General features: G+C 45.3%; 1 protein-coding gene across 1 annotated transcript in view; it reads left to right on the forward strand.

The window, feature by feature from the left end:
- Positions 1-19200, forward strand: part of LOC143975948 (von Willebrand factor A domain-containing protein 5A-like) — an 86608-nt gene that overhangs the window by 16379 nt on the left and 51029 nt on the right. Inside the window, exons 3-5 of the mRNA XM_077478477.1 lie at positions 4408-4653; positions 7056-7278; positions 12658-12827. Coding sequence (XP_077334603.1) covers positions 4408-4653; positions 7056-7278; positions 12658-12827 — 639 coding nt within the window. The remainder of the gene's footprint in view (positions 1-4407; positions 4654-7055; positions 7279-12657; positions 12828-19200) is intronic.

Genomic DNA, 19200 nt, shown 5'->3' on the forward strand with positions numbered 1-19200 from the left:
TACCTTTGGGCACCACATTATCATGTACCATTAACACATTATTTGGTTCATCATTGACAGACATATTCAAACCAACATTAGACCTCTCAATGTTGCACATGTCACCAATGCCTTTTTTTTTCAAAATTTGCTAGGGCAGAGTCTGCAGAGGGCACACATACCAGAGGGCCGCCATCACCCACAGGAACCTCACAGGATGCCACCTCCCCTGGGTTCACCCACTCTGCAGGCAGCTGTCCTACCACTTGACCCGTTCTGATGCCATCTGTATTTTTATCCACTGGAACAGGCAAGCTCTCGTCTGATCCACATACAATTTTTACCACGCTCCTTGCCCATTCCCCTGTCCCGGGGACCTTATTAGGTTTGTCACCTAAACCAAGCACTGGACTGGGGACCCCAGTCTCTTTAACCACCTTTGTTTGAGCCCTGGTCAGGATCTCTGCTGCTTTCAGGTCCACACATGGCCCTTCCACCTCATGTGGTTTTTCTACTGGTGCAGTATACACGCCCTTCACCAACTGACCAGCACCACACTGGACCATAGCAGCAGAAATGCTTCCCATCTGGCTGTTAGGAGGTGTAACCACAGGCAATTTAGGCTTATTTTCAACTTCTCCAACATCTGTCTCAAATATTTCTTCTGGATCTAATCTAGCAGCATACGTAGCGGCAACTTTTAACAAAAGTAGCAAATTTAGGAATAAACCATTCCTGTCCTGTTTTGCTTTTCTCTGTACAGCCTGCCATACAGTGCTCCACCTAGTGGTACTGCGCAGTACCAGCCCATCAGACTGTGGAGGAGACACACTAGTATAGATTGGCTGTACATCCCAAAGTTCAAGCATCTCTTTTAATGCTTCGGTTATAAACCAGGCCCTTGACTCCAGACCTAAGTCCTTCCTGGGGATTTTCATGACACTGGGGATGCAGAGAGACTCACTTGCTGAGACTTGAAAAGTTGCGACGGTTAACGGAACCTTCTCGCAGCTGGAGGTAAACACAGCCTGGTGCTCCACCAGAGCGCTGCCAATTGCTGGACTCATACCAAACTTCTCAGGCTCAGCATCAGTGAACTGCTCCAGAACATTACCAGTGACGTCACGTTGACACTCCATGCCAACCTCAGTTTTGTGGGTCACGGACAATGTCTCTGCTGTGCCCTTATTTGGTTCATCCTGCTCACCAGGGTTAACCCCTGCAGCAGCCACCGCGCCCTCAGGTACAGGCTGTTCTGCAGCCCCTCCTGCTGGCCCAGCAGAAACCGTGTCCACCTTATTTTTGTGCATAAAAGCCTTATCTATCAGGGAGATAAGATTTTCACCCCAACTATTCCAATCTATTGTATGTGAGATCCCTTCTGCGGTACTCCTCAGCACCGATCCTTCTGCCCAAGGAGACACATAAGAACAGACTGGCTTAGTTGCAGACTCATTACACCAGTCATTGTAAATCATGTCAGACTGTGGTAGCACAGGTTGCAATACACCATATTCACCACCTTTCTCTGCTTGCATTTCATAAGCCTCACACACTTTTGCATTTTTCACAGGTTGTGTTAATCCACCATTTACCTGCACATTTTTAGTACTAGCAGCTTGCACTAACACATTACCATTACACAGTACAGTTCTATTCTGTCCCACCAGAGTGACATCGCAGTTGTCCAGGGCAACCTCTGACTCCAATACATGAAGTTCCCTGGAGATTCCTGTGGACAACTGTGCTGTCTTACCACCAGTTGCTATAAGCAATGGCCCATTTTTGCTAACCCCAGGTTCTTTTAGAGCAAAAGTTTTCCCAACAGCATTAAACTTTTCATTAACAGTAACACTTATAGCATTTTTCGCATTTGTAGGCTGTCCTAGCCCATGGTCAACTTGAGCCTGATAGTCATTAGACACAACACTTTTAGTCATCAACACAGGTTCTATTTGGATTTTAACCCTTGCATTCCCACTATATAGGGAAAAGTCATTCTCAAGTGCACATTCAGTGGCCCCACTAACTGGGGTCACTCTCACATCATCATGGACAGTCTCGTAACCAGTCCTTTTATATATGAAATCAGCAGTTCCAGCCATCATTTCATTAATGACAGTCTTACCCACCGCAGTAGTTGGGGTCACCATCTTCATTTGAGTACGTCGTCTTATGCACCAGTCCTCTGCTGCACTTTTACTGGCCAACTCCTCCTGGTGGCCATGGGATGAAACTACAGCAGGCATCTCCCACCGTTTAGCACCCCCGGCAGGCACAACAGGAAACTTCTTGTTGCTAGGGGTGACTGCAAACATATTTTCACCGGAATCTGGGCCTACAGACAACACTTTCTCAGCAACATTATCTCCAGCCGTATTCCACAACCTAGGGCAAGAAAACATGCCATGCCCCAGCTGGCCACATTCCAGGCATGGTACTGGACGATTTTTTTCCAAAGCGATTCTCTCCTGGTGATTCCCAGCTGGCCGGAATGCACAGGCCTCTTTGTGGGGACGCTGAACCAAACCTCTACTGCAGCTCCCTTCAGGCATAAATTTCACTCCGGTTGCCATGGGAGACCGCACTCTCCCAGCAGAACTTTGCTGGCTCTCTCCAACATGATAAATTGGCTCCTCCTTAAGCCACTTTCCACGATCCTTATTAGACATAGCCCATGGTACAGAGACAGCCCGACTGGCTTCCTCTGCGTTGCTATGGGCAACCACTCTCATCCTCAGCCTTTGATCAGCCTCGCTCCTTGCATATAGCATGGGCTTCTCTCTGCTGGATCCCGTCTCATGCTGTGACACATTCACATCTTTCACAATAGCTGTTTTAACTGCATCAGCTTTGCCAGGGGCAACAACAGCCCTCTTCCAGTTATGGACATCCAGCAGCTTTCCCCTTGCACTGAGGGTTGGCTTCCTTTCCTCTGTAGCTTGGTTCAGTGCTGCTAAATGCCGCTTGCACCAATCCACTGCAGATTCAAATGCTGGTGGACTCTCCATAACAGCAGTCACCTGTGCACTCATTGCACCAGTGTTGCTAGGGACAACCCCAGCCCTTTTTCTCCTTGATAAACTCTGATCAGGCATGTATGGGGCTCGTTCGGGCGGTAACAACCCCTCCAACCACAGAGCTCTGTCTCTCATTTCAGCAAACCTTGCCTCTTTTAGGAGCTTTGACCGCCCCATACTTAGAGACTTCAGAACAACTTTAAACAGTCCAGGAAAATGATAGTGTCTCTTTTAAAGCAAGTTGCTTTTCTCTTCATGCAAGCTTTCCTCACCTGCACATTGCACACACTGATTGTGCTGTCTCATGCACACAAACCCAGTTCATAGCAAGAAAAAAAAAAATTTACTTTTCATTCACAGGTACACCACCTGCACCACGCAATGCCTTTTGCCTGGCTGCACTTCCACACACAGCCAATAGTTCCTGACTTGAACTTACTGTAGAGCAAGGACCTGGATTCCACCGTCTAATGCCCACATTCGAACACCACTTGTGACATTGGGGTGTTTAGCTCAATTGGTAGATGCATTTTTTAGTTCACATCAGGCAGGCGTTTATGGTTAAGGGCCTGGTAGCCCACGTTTATTATAAGAAAACAAAAGATTAGTTCATCCAGAAATCCCACGCAGGGGTCCAAACTTACATTAAATACACAAAAAATCCAAATGAAAATGCTAGCCCACCTGGCTACTCTTCAGCAGTAGTGCTGCTATAGGTACTTGCTCCGTCCACCAAACTGCTTGGACGCACACAGTCTTAGGCTCCTTGGCCGCACACAGCTTCAAGCCCTTTAACACACAGCTTTGGACTCCTTGGACGCACACAGCTTCAACCCTTCACCGCACACAGCTTTGGGCTCTTTGGACGCACACAGCTTCAAGCTACTCCACTCCACCATCCCTCACTATATGGCCTGTGTGCAGCTGGGCACACACCCTGCTCGTTATCACCAAGACCTGGACACAGGGTTGGAGATCCCTCTTTCCTCCAATTTCACAGGGACAGAGCCTCGCTCTGTCACAGCGTGTTGGTTTAGATATAAGAAATAAACATGGTAACTTGCATTTTGGCAAGGTTGTTTAACCCAACACGCAATCTTACATGGGTGTATGTCAAGAATACCCCTTTACATAGGGGTATTCTTGACATACACCCATCTCCACACAGAATAGAGTTGGCCCCTCAATGCCTCAGGGGTCCAAGTCCTAGGTCCCCATATGAGATTCTAGGGGGTGATTTACTTGGTCGGGGGTTGCAGGAAGAAGAGCTTAAAAGTGGTGGTTCGAATAGCAGAGGCACCTCCACCGCTTCAACCATCAATGGGTTTATTTTCTTTCCAAATGTTAAGACTTGCAAATGCTGCAACTATAGACTGAGTGATGCTATTCTGTCAAGCTTTGGTGGTAGCACCGTATAATTGAAGTAAATGCATGTGCTTCTGTGTGTCCAGTCCCTCTGCAGGGGATCTGGGTTGATGTCCAGGTGAAAGGCTTTGTGGCGGACGTATCTGCAACTCTCAAGTATAAGAACAAGGAGGAGAAGGCGGTGGAAGCCATCTTTGTCTTCCCCATGGATGAAGACTCAGCAGTCTACAGCTTTGAGGCCACAATAGAGCGGAAGAAGATCGTAGCCGAACTCCAGGAGAAGAAGCAGGTACTGGACACATTTCTGAGGGTGTAAAAATGCTATTCAGGAAACGTCACTACAGTGCCGAACAACCTACTAACCTTCAGTCTGTCTTTTATGCAATGCTAAAGTTTGCAGCTCTTGAGCAAGAGAAGTTGTAGGAATAGGACTGTCCCTTCCTTCCTGCAGTTCTTTATTCGTCCATACATGTGGTCTGCCTCTGTGATCAGTAGGATGCTCCTGGAGGCAGGAAGGAGTAGAACAGCTTTCAACATTTTGCACACAGGCCAATGTATGGCAGTAGAGTTCGGTACCGAATGGGGCTTGCATAGAATTCCCACCAATTAAACTGATTCAGAGTACTTACTACTACTACTACTACTGTATGGTGGTCCAGAGAAGAGGCAGCACTGTGGGCACCACATATAAAATTTGAATAATTTTCAGGATTACATGTATCAGCCCGTGTACACACGGTCGGAGATTCTGCCAACCAAATCCGTCGGATTTTGCCCGTCGGATTTAGTCCGACGGATTGTGTCCGAAACTGTTGCATACACACGGTCGGGCCAAGTTGGCGAAAAATCCGATCTTTCACAACGTGATGACGTAATTTCGTTACGACGGGACTACATTCAGGCTAGTAGTCAATAGCTTTGATGTAGGAATTTGATCTGAGCATGCGTGGCACTTGGTCCGATCAAAATGCTCTACACATGATCGTATTAGGTCCGTCCGGCCAAGTTGGTCGGGAAATCTTTCCAACATGTTGGAAAATTGGGTTCGACGGAGATTCGGACGGAATCAGTCCGATGCATACCACACACAGTCGGATTATCTGACGACACAGTCCGATAAGACTCATTCCGACAGATTCTCCGACCGTGTGTACAAGGGCTAAGACCTCTTATTAGTTAAACCTCTGGACAGGGGAGGTTTGGGTCCAATTTGACTGGAGGTCAAAGACCACAATCTGGTCCATTCATGGCACAAAATGACTTGCTGTAGGCAAAAAAGCTTGACACTGGAGTGAGCAGTGAACATGGCTGAAGGTGGTGTCTTGGGAAGGCATTACACTGTTGTATTATGCCAAAATTTAGTGTTGCGTAAAGGTAGCCCATTTATTTGAATGGACTGCCCAACGCACCACAAGGAGTGTATATTGTACCTTTGTCACTATCATGCAAATTCCACCTCAATGCATGGCCAAGGCAAGGTGTGACTGGCACCACAGCACACTGATGTTCATTTCCACATTTTCATGCACATTGCCACAGTTTGAGCCTAGCATTATAAAGTATACAGCCCAGATAGTGGAGTGTATAGAGAAGGGGTGAGACCAGGATGTGGGAATGAGATCTAATCGTGGAAGAGAGAAGCAAAGGTCCAGGAATATAAGAGGAGGCAGACTGGATTGTGGAAGTGGGCAGAGAAGGGTCTGGGGATGGGGGCTGGGCTGGGGGTCAGCAAGGTTGGATTGTTAAGATGCACTTCTTTGTGGCATACAAGCACCTTTTTAGTTGTGAGTGACCTCGCTCCACTTTAGTTAACTTCCTTCAGACCCTCTCCATACCCTGCATGTCCAAATGTTTGTGGTCTCCTGACCATCACAACTACTAATGGCCATAAAAGTATATGGCCCTCTACCCAAATTGTGTTTCCATGGAAGAGTACTGTTAATACTACAGCATACAAAGACAGTTTAGTCAGCTGTGCTCTTCTAGCCTTGTGGTAACTGTTATGGGAAGTCATTTTGTGCTGACTGTGCCCCTGTATATAAAGTAAGTTCCATAAAGACATGGTTTGCTTAGTTGGTGTGGAGAAACGTGGGTGTCCTGCACAGAGCCCTAATCTAAATCCAACTGAACACCTTTGGAATCGATTGGAAACCCAATTGTGAGCCAGGTCTTCTCATTCAACATAAATACCAGATCTCAAAATGGTTTTTGGCTTAATGGGCACACACTCCCAACCAAATCTTGTAAAAAGACTTCCCAGAAAAAGGAAGGCTAGGCAAATTGAGGGCCAGCTCCAGAGCACTAACCATGGTTTTGGTTTAGGATGTCATAGTAATGATGGTCAGGTGTCCATAAAGGTTTGAACGTACAGCATATCTTTGCTGTTCTTGCAGTATGATCCCAATGTTTTCCATTAACCAATTGCGCTATATCCCAAAGACGGCTACAGCACAGTCGTCCCATTCTGGGAGGGTATCTATTGACGTCCTCTATTGGGCGCTCATTGAAGGGGATCTGTTTTTAGACTGGGCAGGAGGGGGTGAAGTGCCCAGTAGGCAAGTGGTTAATAATGGAATAAATTCCAGGACTTTTATATATATATATTTTTTTTACAATACAGAAGGGATAATGAGCACAATCCATGAGGCTTGCATTCATGTTTAACCTCTTGCCATTCTTATTGCTCTTCAGGCTAAAGAAACCTACGATGAAGCCATCAGCCAGGGTCAACAGGCCTTTCTTCTGGAGGAAGATGAGAGTTCTGGGGACATATTCAGTATCAGCGTTGGGAATCTTCCTCCTGGTCAGGAAGCCGAGGTCACCATGAATTACGTGCGGGAGTTGTCAGTGGAGGCGGATGGAGCTGTGTGTTTTGTTTTACCCGCTGTGCTCAACCCCCGATATACCCCAAAAGGTAAGAGCATATTTCTGTGAAGTTTTAAAGGTGAGGAGTCTACGGTTTCTTGTGGGGTAATTTATGGTTCGGAATACGTCCAGTAAAGGCTTGAATTGACTTGCAAGTTGCAGCACTAAGTGGCTATACTTTGTTCAGACGTACGGGTTGGACAAAAATATGGGAACACTACATGATTTTCAGATGTGAAAGTGACAACGTTTTTCTCATTGAAAGCGGAAGTGACCAGACATGGGATGATGGGCAGCATAAACTCCAAATGTACAAAACACTAGACGTGCCAAAACTGGATAAAGAACATCCACAGTCTTGTTTGTTGGTTTTCACACTCAAACAATTCACCATAACATTTTTTTTTTTAAATACTCAATCTGTGAGGATGCTCTTCAAATATCTGACTTGCAAACATCCACCTCCTCAGCCTCCTGCTTAAATAAGGGTCCTGGGATCTTCTGTAATGTTCCTTAGTGGGATCAGGTGATCTTGCATGACCTAGGCTCAAGAACCCCCTCAGAACTTCCAGAACATTCCCAATCAGCTGACCTTTTTTTTTTTTGAACTATCACAATTCCCCTACTAAAATTAATCAATGGGGGGGGGGAGGAGGCCTTCAACTCCTACCGCCACCATCCCATGAGGGAAAAGCAGGTCCTCTGCAGAGCTGTGTAAATCTCCGGCCTGAATAGACAAATGGAAAGCCTTTTTCATATGGAATGGTTCTTTGCTGTATGTATCATCTGTTTGTTTAGTGGTTTGTTTGGAGCTTTGGGTTGGGTACGTTTGCGTGCAACTAAAAGACCGAACACTCCCTGGAGTCTTTTAACCACTTGCCGCCCTATTACAAATTGACGGCGGCAAAGTGGTTTCATAATCCTAACCGGACGTCATATGACGTGATTAGGATTATGAGCCGCTGCGCGCCCCCGGGGGCGCGCATCGCGGCGATCGTTGTTGCGGGGTGTCAGCCTGACACCCGGCAACTACGATCTCGGTAAAGAGTCTCCGACGGAGACTCTTTACCATGTGATCAGCCGTGTCCAATCACGGCTGATCACAGTGTAAATGGGAAGAGCCGGTGATCGGCTTCCCCTCACTCGCGTCTGTCAGACGCGAGTAGAGGAGAGCCGATCGGCTGCTCCTCTGACAGGGGGGGTCTGTGCTGATTGATTATCAGCACAGCCCCCCCGAGGATGCCCACACTGGACCACCAGGGACACCACTAGACCACCAGGGAAAAGGTAATAAAAATCCATAATCCTCCCTAGACCACCAGGGTGCCAGTCAGCACAATGGGTGCCAATCAGTGCCCATAATGGATGCCAATCAGTGGCCACAATGGGCATCACTAATTGGCATGCATTATTGTTTGGCACTGATTGGCATCCATTACTATAACACCGATGCCGCCTATGAGTGCCCACCTGTGCCGCCTATGAGTGCCCACCTGTGCCGCCTGAGTGCCCACCTGTGCCGCCTGAGTGCCCACCTGTGCCGCCTATCCATGCCCACCTGTGCCGCCTATCTATGCCCACCTGTGCCGCCTATCTATGCCCACCTGTGCCGCCGATCCATGCCCATCCGTGCCGCCCATCCGTGCCGCCCATCCGTGCCAGCTATCAGTGCCAATTTGTGCCACCTATCAGTGTCCGTCCGTGTCGCCCATCCGTGTCGCCCATCCGTGTCGCCCATCAGTGCCGCCTATCAGTGCCACTTCATTGGTGCCACATTGGTGCCCATCAGTGCCACCTTATCAGTGCCCATCAGTGTAGCCCCATCAGTGCCCATCAGTGAAGGAGAAAACGTACTTATTTACAAAGTTTTGAAACTGAAACAAAAAAAAACATTTTTTTTTTCAAAATTTTCGGTATTTTTTTATTTGTAGCGCAAAAAATAAAAACCATAGAGGTGATCAAATACCACCAAAAGAAAGCTCTATTTGTGGGAAAAAAATGATAAAAATTTCATTTGGGTACAGTGTAGCATGACCGCGCAATTGTCATTCAAAGTGCGACAGCGCTGAAAGCTCAAAATTGGTCTGGGCAGGAAGGTGTTTAAGTGCCCGGTATTGAAGTGGTTAATGTTGCAATGTATTTGCTGATATTATTTGCATTTGGATCATTGGTATTATGATGCCCTTATAATGCTAAACCCCTAATGCCAAGTTCATGCAAGGACATGGAGCCAGAATGGTTTTTATTCATGATACGCTGGTTGGAATTTTAGCATGTAGTATTCTTACATGGCTGAGACTGATGTGGGGGGATATTGGCGTCTAAGCTCTTCTGGTAGAGAGACTGATGTGACTGGTTCAGTAGACATGTGCAATTCGTTTCGTACGAATCTCAAAGTCGTACGAATTTCCCAAAATTCATACCTTCGGGAGGATCCGAAATACGAATTGCCGCGCGTCCGAATTCTGTACAGAATACAAACTTTTGTTAACGAATTCCGGATTTATTATGACTTGCAAAAGACTTCTGTAATATAAGTCAATGTAAGTTGCCTGAAGACATCAGTGAAGGACTTCCCTCCTCTCTGGGCAGACTGCCAAGAAAAGAACAAAATGATACAATGTTTCTTCTTCAATGGGCTGAACTGCATGTGTAGAAGTTCTCAGTTTAACCATTTAAAGACTAAATCTTTTCTGACACTTGTTGCTAACAAGTAAAAATCCAGTATTTTCTGCTAGAAAATCACTCAGAAGCCCCAAAAATTATATATATTTTTTAAGCAGAGACCCTAGGGAATAAAATAGCGGTTGTTGCAATATTTTATGTGACGCGGTGTTTGCGCAGAGGTCTTTTAAACGCAAGTTAGCCCTTTTTTTTTTCGGTCGACCTCTAGAGAGCACTGACATTAGCAGCGTGACGTACGGCAATGACGCCTGCACCATGATAGAGTGATCTGACGCCTGCACCGTGATGGAGTGATCTGACGCCTGCACCGTGTTGGAGGGATCTGACGCCTGCACCGTGATATACAGCACTGACACCAGCACCGTAAGCAGCCCCTCATAATATGCACAGCAGAGGACGGTACAGCCCCAGGAGGAAGTCAGCATAGCACAGGGATGGTGGGAGCCCCTCATAATATGCACAGCAGAGGACGGTATAGCCCCAGGAGTAAGTCAGCATAGAACAGGGATGGTGGGAGCCCCTCATAATATGCACAGCAGAGGACAGTACAGCCCCAGAAGTAAGTCAGCATAGCACAGGGATGGTGGGAGCCCCTCATAATAAGCAGCCCCAGGAGGAAGTCGGCACAGCACAGGGATGGTGGGAGCCCCTCATAATAAGCAGCCCCAGGAGGAAGTCGGCACAGCACAGGGATGGTGGGAGCCCCTCATAATCATGATCACGGTGCAGGTGTCGGTGCTCTATATCACGGTGCTGGTGATAATCTCCTGCACCCTCTTCTTTGCCTACCCTCACCTTCCCTCGCCTCCATTGTCTCAAGATTCCTGAATTTTCTGAATTTCACATATAAAAAAAGAATGCTTGTAGTTGTCGATCCCAGATTCACCTCATACATGTGTTATGTCATTGGCCATGTGGTGGGACTATGTGTGCACAGCTAGTAATTATTTTGTGGCTGCAAATATGACCTGTAGGTTTGTAAAGTTCACCATCCCTGTGATGTGCTGACTTCCTCCTGGGGCTGCTTATTATGAGGGGCTCCCACCATCCCTGTGCTATGCTGACTTCCTCCTGGGGCTGCTTACGGTGCACGGGTCAGTGCTATATGTCACGGTGCAGGTGTCAGTGCTGTATGTCACGGTGCAGGTGTCAGTGCGCTCTATCACGGTGCTGATGTCAGATCGCTCTATCACGGTGCTGGTGTCAGATCGCTCTATCACGGTGCTGGTGTCAGATCGCTCTATCACGGTGCAGGTGCCATTGCTGTATGTCACGCTGCTAATGTCATTGCTCTCTAGAGGTCGACCAAAAAAAAAAGGGCTAACTTGCGTTTGAAAGACCTCTGCGCAAATACCGCGTCACATAAAATATTGCAACAACCACTATTTTATTCCCTAGGGTCTCTGCTAAAAAAAATATATATAATTTTTGGGGCTTCTGATTGATTTTCTAGCAGAAAATACTGGATTTTTACTTGTAAGCAACAAGTGTCAGAAAAGATTTAGTCTTTAAATGGTTAAACTGAGAACTTCTACACAGGGAGTTCAGCCCATTGAAGAAGAAACATTGTATCATTTTGATCTTTTCTTGGCAGACTGCCCAGAGAGGAGGAAAGTGCTTCACTGATGTCTTCAGGCAACTTACATTGACTTCTATTACAGAAGTCTTTTGCAAGTCATAATGAGCATAATGAGCAATGTTTTTGCCTTTAAATTCATCGTAAAGAACGTTCGTACACGTTAACGACAATTTGTATTTTTCGACAAAACAGAACGGAATTTCGGATAAGAAGTACGAATTAATTTTATTACGAATCTAAACGGAACAGAACGAAACAAATTTATTGACGGCGCCCATGTCTATGGTTCAGTGTTCTCTGTACAGCACTGCAGTATTTGTCAGAACTATATCAATGTATAATAGTGTGTGACTTGGGGGTGGGGGACAAAGTGTAAGCTCATCTGGTGAATGGCTTGATGCCCTCTGAAGAGAGCTGAGGCACACCTGTATGTTGGCTCCTAAAATATTTGTGTAAATTTTTTTTATTTTTTTTTTATACACAAATCTACATGTACAAACTAACTAGAGGCAACTAACCTACCAACATAGTCGCCGTAGGAGACCAGATACCAGAGGATGTACAAAAGCAGGTAGAAATGCATAAGGCAAACACAATGGGGGGTTATTTACAAAAGGCAAATCCACTTTGCACCGAAAGTGCACTTGAAAGTGCAGTCGCTCTAAATCTAAGGGGTAGATCTGAAATGAGTGGAAGCTCTGCTGATTTTATCCTCCAATCGTGTGCAAGCTAAAATGCTGTTTTATTTTCCTTGCATGTCCCCCTTGGATCTACAGTGACTTGTGCAAAGTGGATTTTCCTTTTGTAAATGACCCCCAATGTGATTTAAGATTCCGGTTGGAGCCCAGTACTGCACGTCTAACCACTTCTCAACAGACTGGCTAATGTTGTATTTTCTATCCTTTTTGTGGTCTTATCGTTTCCCATCTTTGGGGGCCTGTGGTGCCACTTTTGTGCCGGTCATAATCCAATGAAGCACTCGCCACCCACCTCTTCACATGTGTTCATGGTGTAGCTATGCAGGGGTGTCGGTAAGGGGATATCGTAACAGTTTGGTCCATTTGAGTCTGGTCAGAAAAGCCAATGACTCATAAATGACGATATAAATTAAAAGTTGGGACATACCAATTCCTACTTATTGGGTTTATTACATTTCTTCTTAAGGTGAAAAAGTGAGCATAACAGCCACTCTACCCAATGTGCCAATAAGTGATCTCCCATACACACTGAGTTTGAAGGTCCAATTCCAATCTGCCTACGGCATTCACAAGATCGAGAGTCCATGTAACATCACTCCAATCCAGTACACCAATGAGGACAAGACTGAGGCCAAGGTAAGGAAACCAATCCTTTCTGATCTGCACTTATTATTCCTTCAGAGTTTTTTTTTTCCCTTCATTGTAGCAACCCTATCCTGTGCAGCTGTCTTTTGTGAGTGGGGCTGACTCGCCCAGTGCACACAGGGCCTTTTGCTCTTTTGCTTCTCCTTCCTCTGCACTTGCTAATGACCAGACAAGACCACATTCATGTGTCCTCAACATTATAGAGATGCCTTCCCTTATAAGGGAGCTGTTTACCCTAAAATCTCTGTGGTGTAGTGGGTAGCACTCTTGCCTAGCAGTAAAAAGGGTTGCTGGTTCGAATCCCAACCGCGACCTGCCTGGAGTTTTCATGTTCTCCCTGTGCCTGTGGGGATTTCTTCCAGGTACTCCTCTTTCCTCCCACACTCCAGACATGCTGGTAGGTTAATTGGCTTCTGTCCAAAATTGGCCCTAGTATGTGAATGTGAGTTGGGGGACCTTAGGTTGTGGGCTCCTTTATGGTAGGGACCAATGTGAGTATGCGATGCATGTGGAGTGTTGCATAAATCGCCGTCACTATACGGGTACCAATAAATATATAATAGGGGAGCATTTAAATGAGACACAATGTACAGGGATTGTATGCACGCACCGACACTCAGGTTGGAGTGGTCTTTATTCAACTTGACTAACTATAACTATGTATCCTAACCTGAAGTTGTCATACAGCATTTGTTTATGACCCCATCCAAGTGGGGACATAAACCTTTATCAACTCCTGATGGTGTTGAGGCATGGTCTCCACTACTGCCTGTGGGCCACATCTGGCCTGCTACAAGGTTTTTATCTGCCTCCCAACTAGGGTCAGTGGTGTATCCTTAATATATGATTGAGGATTCCAGTCAAAAGAAGCTGCCTATGGTCTCTGCTTTTGCCAGTGCCCTAGAAACGAATGGCATGATTACATCAGAATTCACAGGAAGATGTAACCTCCACACTTTCAAACCTGTTCTGCCTCCTGGCATCTGCCCTGCTGCTACAGCCAGGCTGTAAGTCTTGCTGTGGTACAGATTACTTTGCTGGGGGCACTAATGTAAGGTGGGGGGAACTCTGATGGGGACCTTGATGTAGGGGGGAGTTTGGGGCACACTAATAGGGACTCTGATGGAGAACATGATGTAATTGGGATTCTGATGTTAGGATGTACTCTTATTTACAAAATAATTTTAATTTTTTTGACCTGCCAACAGTTGTAACAGATGTGTTGAAAAGCTTTCAGACCTCTTGTCAAGGGAGAAAATAAATGTTTGGGCACGCCTTTGCAGAACTATCTCTCTTGTGACTTCTCCCTGAAAAGGGGCCTGTGTGGAGAATTGTCTGGGACTGATCCCAGCATGAGCCACGTGTGGAGAGCCCTAGGAACCAAGCTGGAGTGGATAACTGAAGTGCGCTAGGCCAAAGATGTGGTCTTGTTGTTGCAGGGGGTCCCATAGGAGCTGCTGCCTGAACATTTTAAGGATTCTTTGCCCAAAGGCTCAGGCATTTTTGTTCCCTGCTTCCAAAGGGGCAACATTCAGATTCAGCAGCAAGGAAATGCTGTGATTGCTCTCTTAGGATCAGATTTAGCTGGCTGTTCTGTCCAACGTCTATTTAGTGTAGGCAAGTGCAGTCTATTTTTCCACTGTAGGTGGCACTCTTCCAGATCAGTATTGCAGCTGGAGGGGAAACCAAGGGAAACTGTTTCTTTGGTTCCCTGGAGCAGTGCTGAGTTGGCTATGCTGCATCCAGGTGACCCTGGTGGCCATCTTGCATCATGCAGAGTATGTTTAGGTCCCTGGGTTTTGGCACACATTTTGTGAAGTGGCTCATGTAGGGAGTGCACACCTGCCTGTCAGGGATAGCACTAGCAGTAGGAAAAGTAGGGCCTAAGTTTGCACCACTGCAAGCTCCCTCTTGGGTTGGACTGGCCAGGCTGTAATCCACTTCCCCTGGTAAGCGTGGCCTTCATTTTGGGCCTACTGCTGCATTGACTGAAAGCTCCCAGTCAGGGGAGCGCCCTCCAGGTTACTGTTTGTGAGTTCTTCAATATGTTGGTTATGGCATGCTGGGCCTCACCATGCTTCAGCCACACCATGCTGCACCAACCCAACAAGTGGTCTCTCCTAATAGGACCTTCTGCCGATTCATCTGCCCTATGTTTGTGTGTGTGGCTGCACCCCTGTTAGAATATTAATGAATGGATTAAATATTATACAATTGAGTTATAAATGTACATTACATCTCTATGTATGGAAAAAGTGAAATTGTATAAGATTTTTATACTTGTGAAAATATATATGCGGTTATAAGCCCATAAGCATTTCTTGGGATAGCTTGCATATGGCAATAATTAGTTGGTTTCCCTTCACCTTCCCCCATCTGTAAGCCCTTGTACACACGGTCGGAGAATCCATCGGAATGTGTCCTATCGGACCGTGTTGTTGGATAATCCGACTGTGTGTGGTATGCATTGGACTGATTCCGTCGGAATATCCGTCGGACCCAATTTTCCAACTTGTTGGAAATATTTTCCGACCAACTGGTTCGATCGGACATACTCCGATCATGTGTAGAGAATTTTGATTGGACCAAGTGCCACGCATGCTCAGATCAAATTCCTACATCAAAGCTATTGGCTACTAGCCTGAACCTAGTCCCATCGTAACGAAATTACGTCATCACGTTCTGAATGATCGGATTTTTCGACAACTTAGTCCGACCGTGTGTATGCAATGGTGTCGGACAAGATCCTTCGGACAAGATCCGTCGGACAAGACCCGTCGGACAAGATTGTCGAAATCTCCGACTGTGTGTACAGGGGCTTGGAAGGAAGCATTCGCCTAAAGATGTAAAAGTTCAATGTGTTCAGAGATAAGTCCTTTATATTACTCTATTTCTTGCTTAAGATATATTCATCTAAAATGCAATGTTCTTACTAATAACATCTATACTAATATAGATTTATTTGATTTAAAAGTTAAAGAAAACTTATATTGTATATGTTAAAATAGGTTTACACACTTTTTGCCCACACTGCAAGAATGTCAATTTAGTGACTGAATAACCCCCACCCTTGCGAGTGAGGTGGGAGGGAAAATGTTTTATTAAAAGCCTGTGGTTTTCTGTGGAACTAGAAGACAAACAACAAACCTTTTTAGATTTTAGGAGAAGGTGGGGGCTGAATTTAGGAGTAAAAAAAACTAGTAACAGTTTTGGCACACGGCACGAGGACTGCTACATCTACACACATATCTGATTTAAGACTATTATACATGAATGACATTCTATACTTTGATATTCTTGTAAAAGTTTGCTAAATAAATCAATTTGAGTTTTTACACAAGAACTGAATGGACTTTCTTGGAACTTTCCTCATCAATATGAATGATTGAAATATCATTTCTACTGTAAAAAAAAAAATAGAATATTACAACCCCTAAATCCTCCAAGTTTGCAAACTGCATTAAAAGATAAAAAGACCCTGGAGGCTGGGGCCTGATTGTCAGAGATTTGGTGAGCTGTTGGATCCAGAGGTAGCCACAGGATATGTAAGAGAACCAATTGCATCGAGTTGCTCCTTGGGGAATCCATCACTGCAAGAGTCAGGGCCGTCTTTAATATTGACTGGACCCTGGGCAAACATTTTCTTGGCGGGCGGGGGCCCTCTTCCATGCAATTTTGCCCTCCACATGCTTTGAGACATACAATAAATAGCAGCTAGACTCAAATTCAGTTTACTGAATCAGATCAGGCAGCATTTGGGATTGGTTGCCAGAGGTTACAGTGTATCATTAGTGCTCACTGACTGGCTGCTAGAGGTTACAGCACACATTATGGGTCACTGTTATTTTCTAGAGGTTACAGCACATGACTTCTGCTTGTTTGGTTGCTAGAGATTACTGTACCAATCAATACTGCTCACTGATTGCTAGAGGTTACTGAACATCTATACCACTCACTAATTGGTTGTTAGCGGTTACTGCACAGCATTACTGCTCACTGATTGGTTGCTAAAGGTCACAGCACATCATCGCCTCACTGCCTGCCTTTGCAAAACAGGCTGATGTTCGGCTTATTGACCAGTTGTAGGCAGGACTTTCAAGCGTGCCCCTTTACCTCACCAGTGGGTAGCATTCAGCAGAAGTAATGGTGGATGTGACCTCAGGGGGACATGATATACATATAAATGCCGCCTCTATTTACATATCAATGTCACGGTCCATGACTATTTGCATATTATTGCAGCTACTTTTTACATATCAATACAGGTTATTTACATGTAAACACAGGGTCCACAGGTAATTCATCTGTACATGGTGAGCGGGTAAATGGAATCGCCATTTATTTATAAACAATTTTGTCATGATTATCAAAAACATGTATTCTGATTAAGCAAGTGTATTTGTTTCAAATACACAGGATGTGTTTTTATAGCTGTCTTGATAGTGTCCAAATGCCATTCACACCTCCAGCTGTGAGGGGGCATTTTCCCAGAGAATCTGGAAGTGACACCTAGGTGCGAAGTGACCATCCCTTTGTGAATATAAATACAATTACAACTTGATCAGACCTTCAAAGAAGACTCACAAGACCTCCACCCCTTTTTAGATTTGTATAAATGTTTTAAGGCTCCCAGCCTCAGCTAGAGCAATGACTTCACCATGTACTGTATATGCTTGCTCCCCTGCCTATGGCTAAAACCATAGGCTTGAATATTAAATACATCTTTTATAATGTGGTTCAGCAGTCAACATGTTATTGGAATCCCCTAACTTCTGGGAGTTCCCTATCAATTGGTCCTTCGAATGCTGGAAAAGAAACTCTACAGACATCGCAAAGAAATGGAGCAGCACAAGCTGGGAATTCACTTCTGCTGGTAAAGGTAAGCTAACTTTTTGCTTACTGCGACTTCCCCTTGTGCTGTGCCTATTTCTGTAAGTCGGTGTCATGTAGAAGTACTCTTTCCAAAAACCTTGACTGGTGAATTTTGTTATGTTTCTTTTTACTTTCCATACTATCTGTACTTATTACTGTCCTTGCAAGTGTGTGTTCTGTGTGAATGACTTGCCCTATTTCAGGTGCAATGTGTGCTTAGCTAGGATTTTTGCGTTTCCTGCGTCTGGGTGACCAGCCAGGTCAAGAATCTGGTCTTCGGACTCAAGGGATCATTCATAGGCTGTGGCTGATAAGGTACTATGTGTGGTGAGGCCCTGGTTTATTGCTGAGGGTGATGGCCTGCTTAAAAAAACAGCGCCGCTTGAAACCGTAGTACCAGTTTTGAATGAAATTCAATTTTTCGTTTCGCGGCTGCGTAGTTCTCCATAAAACTACACCATGAGCAGATGTACTATCTCTCCTATTCTGCACAGTGCCTATAAACTGACGTGGAAGTCTTTAGGGAAGCAGAACTATCAGATTCTATACTCTAGAATTTTCTCCTATTGACATGTTTTTGTTACCGTACTGCCCCATTTGTTGGAATATGTGATGCTGTGTGTCCTGCATGAGTGGCTTGTCTAAAGGAACTGTTTTAATCTGTCTGTGTGACCCTATTCAGTTGTGTGCCTGTCAGATGTGCTGCCATGTATCTTGCATATAAGTGGACTGTTTCCTTTTTAGAAAGGAGTGTGTTGTTACATCTTCCTTCTTTTTTTTTTTTAGCAGCTTCTGTGACTAACACCCCCCCCCCCTACAGTGTATAGTCTGGTACAGATCCTTGGCCAGGATTGGGGGCCAGATATACAGTTCCTGCTATTATTAAGTAAAATTGTGTCTGTGTGACCATTGGATTTAATAATAAATGAATTCTTGAGGAAGTCTCACCACCGTGTGAGATGGGGAATTGTACCACCGAGTACACCCCAGATTGGGGTCTGTGTGATCCCACCGAGAGCTTCTTCTAGATTGCCAAAGATTCACCTTGGGAACAGGAGTGGCTGAGTCCCTCAAGGAATGGAACAAAAGCACACAGGGGTTTTGTACCACAAAAAAAAAAAAAAAAGAGGAAATGAAAGAAACTTATTGTCCTGCATAATATTTTTGTCTACAGGGTGTAGTTGGTTAAGTGTGAGAGTTATGTTTGTTGTATATATGTGTGTGAGATCCATGGATTGTTATGTCATGTTAGTTGTATTAACATGCCCAAAGTTCTGTATCAGCAAAACAGTTGATTCAAACCACAACTTTACCTACATGGAGTTTGCATGTTCTCCCTGTGCCTGCATGGGTTTCCTCCGGGTACTCCAGTCTCTTCCCATACTCCGGGGAAATACTGGTAGGTTAATTGTATACTGTCTAAATTGTCTCTAGTGTATGTATGAATGTGAGTTAAGGACCTTAGGATTGTAAGCTCCTTGAGGTTAGGGAC

The sequence above is a fragment of the Lithobates pipiens genome, unplaced genomic scaffold, assembly GCF_037356315.1.
Source record: "Lithobates pipiens isolate NorthernLeopardFrog02 unplaced genomic scaffold, aLitPip1_a1.2 Scaffold_13, whole genome shotgun sequence".
In the NCBI taxonomy this organism is placed as follows: Eukaryota; Metazoa; Chordata; class Amphibia; order Anura; family Ranidae; genus Lithobates; species Lithobates pipiens.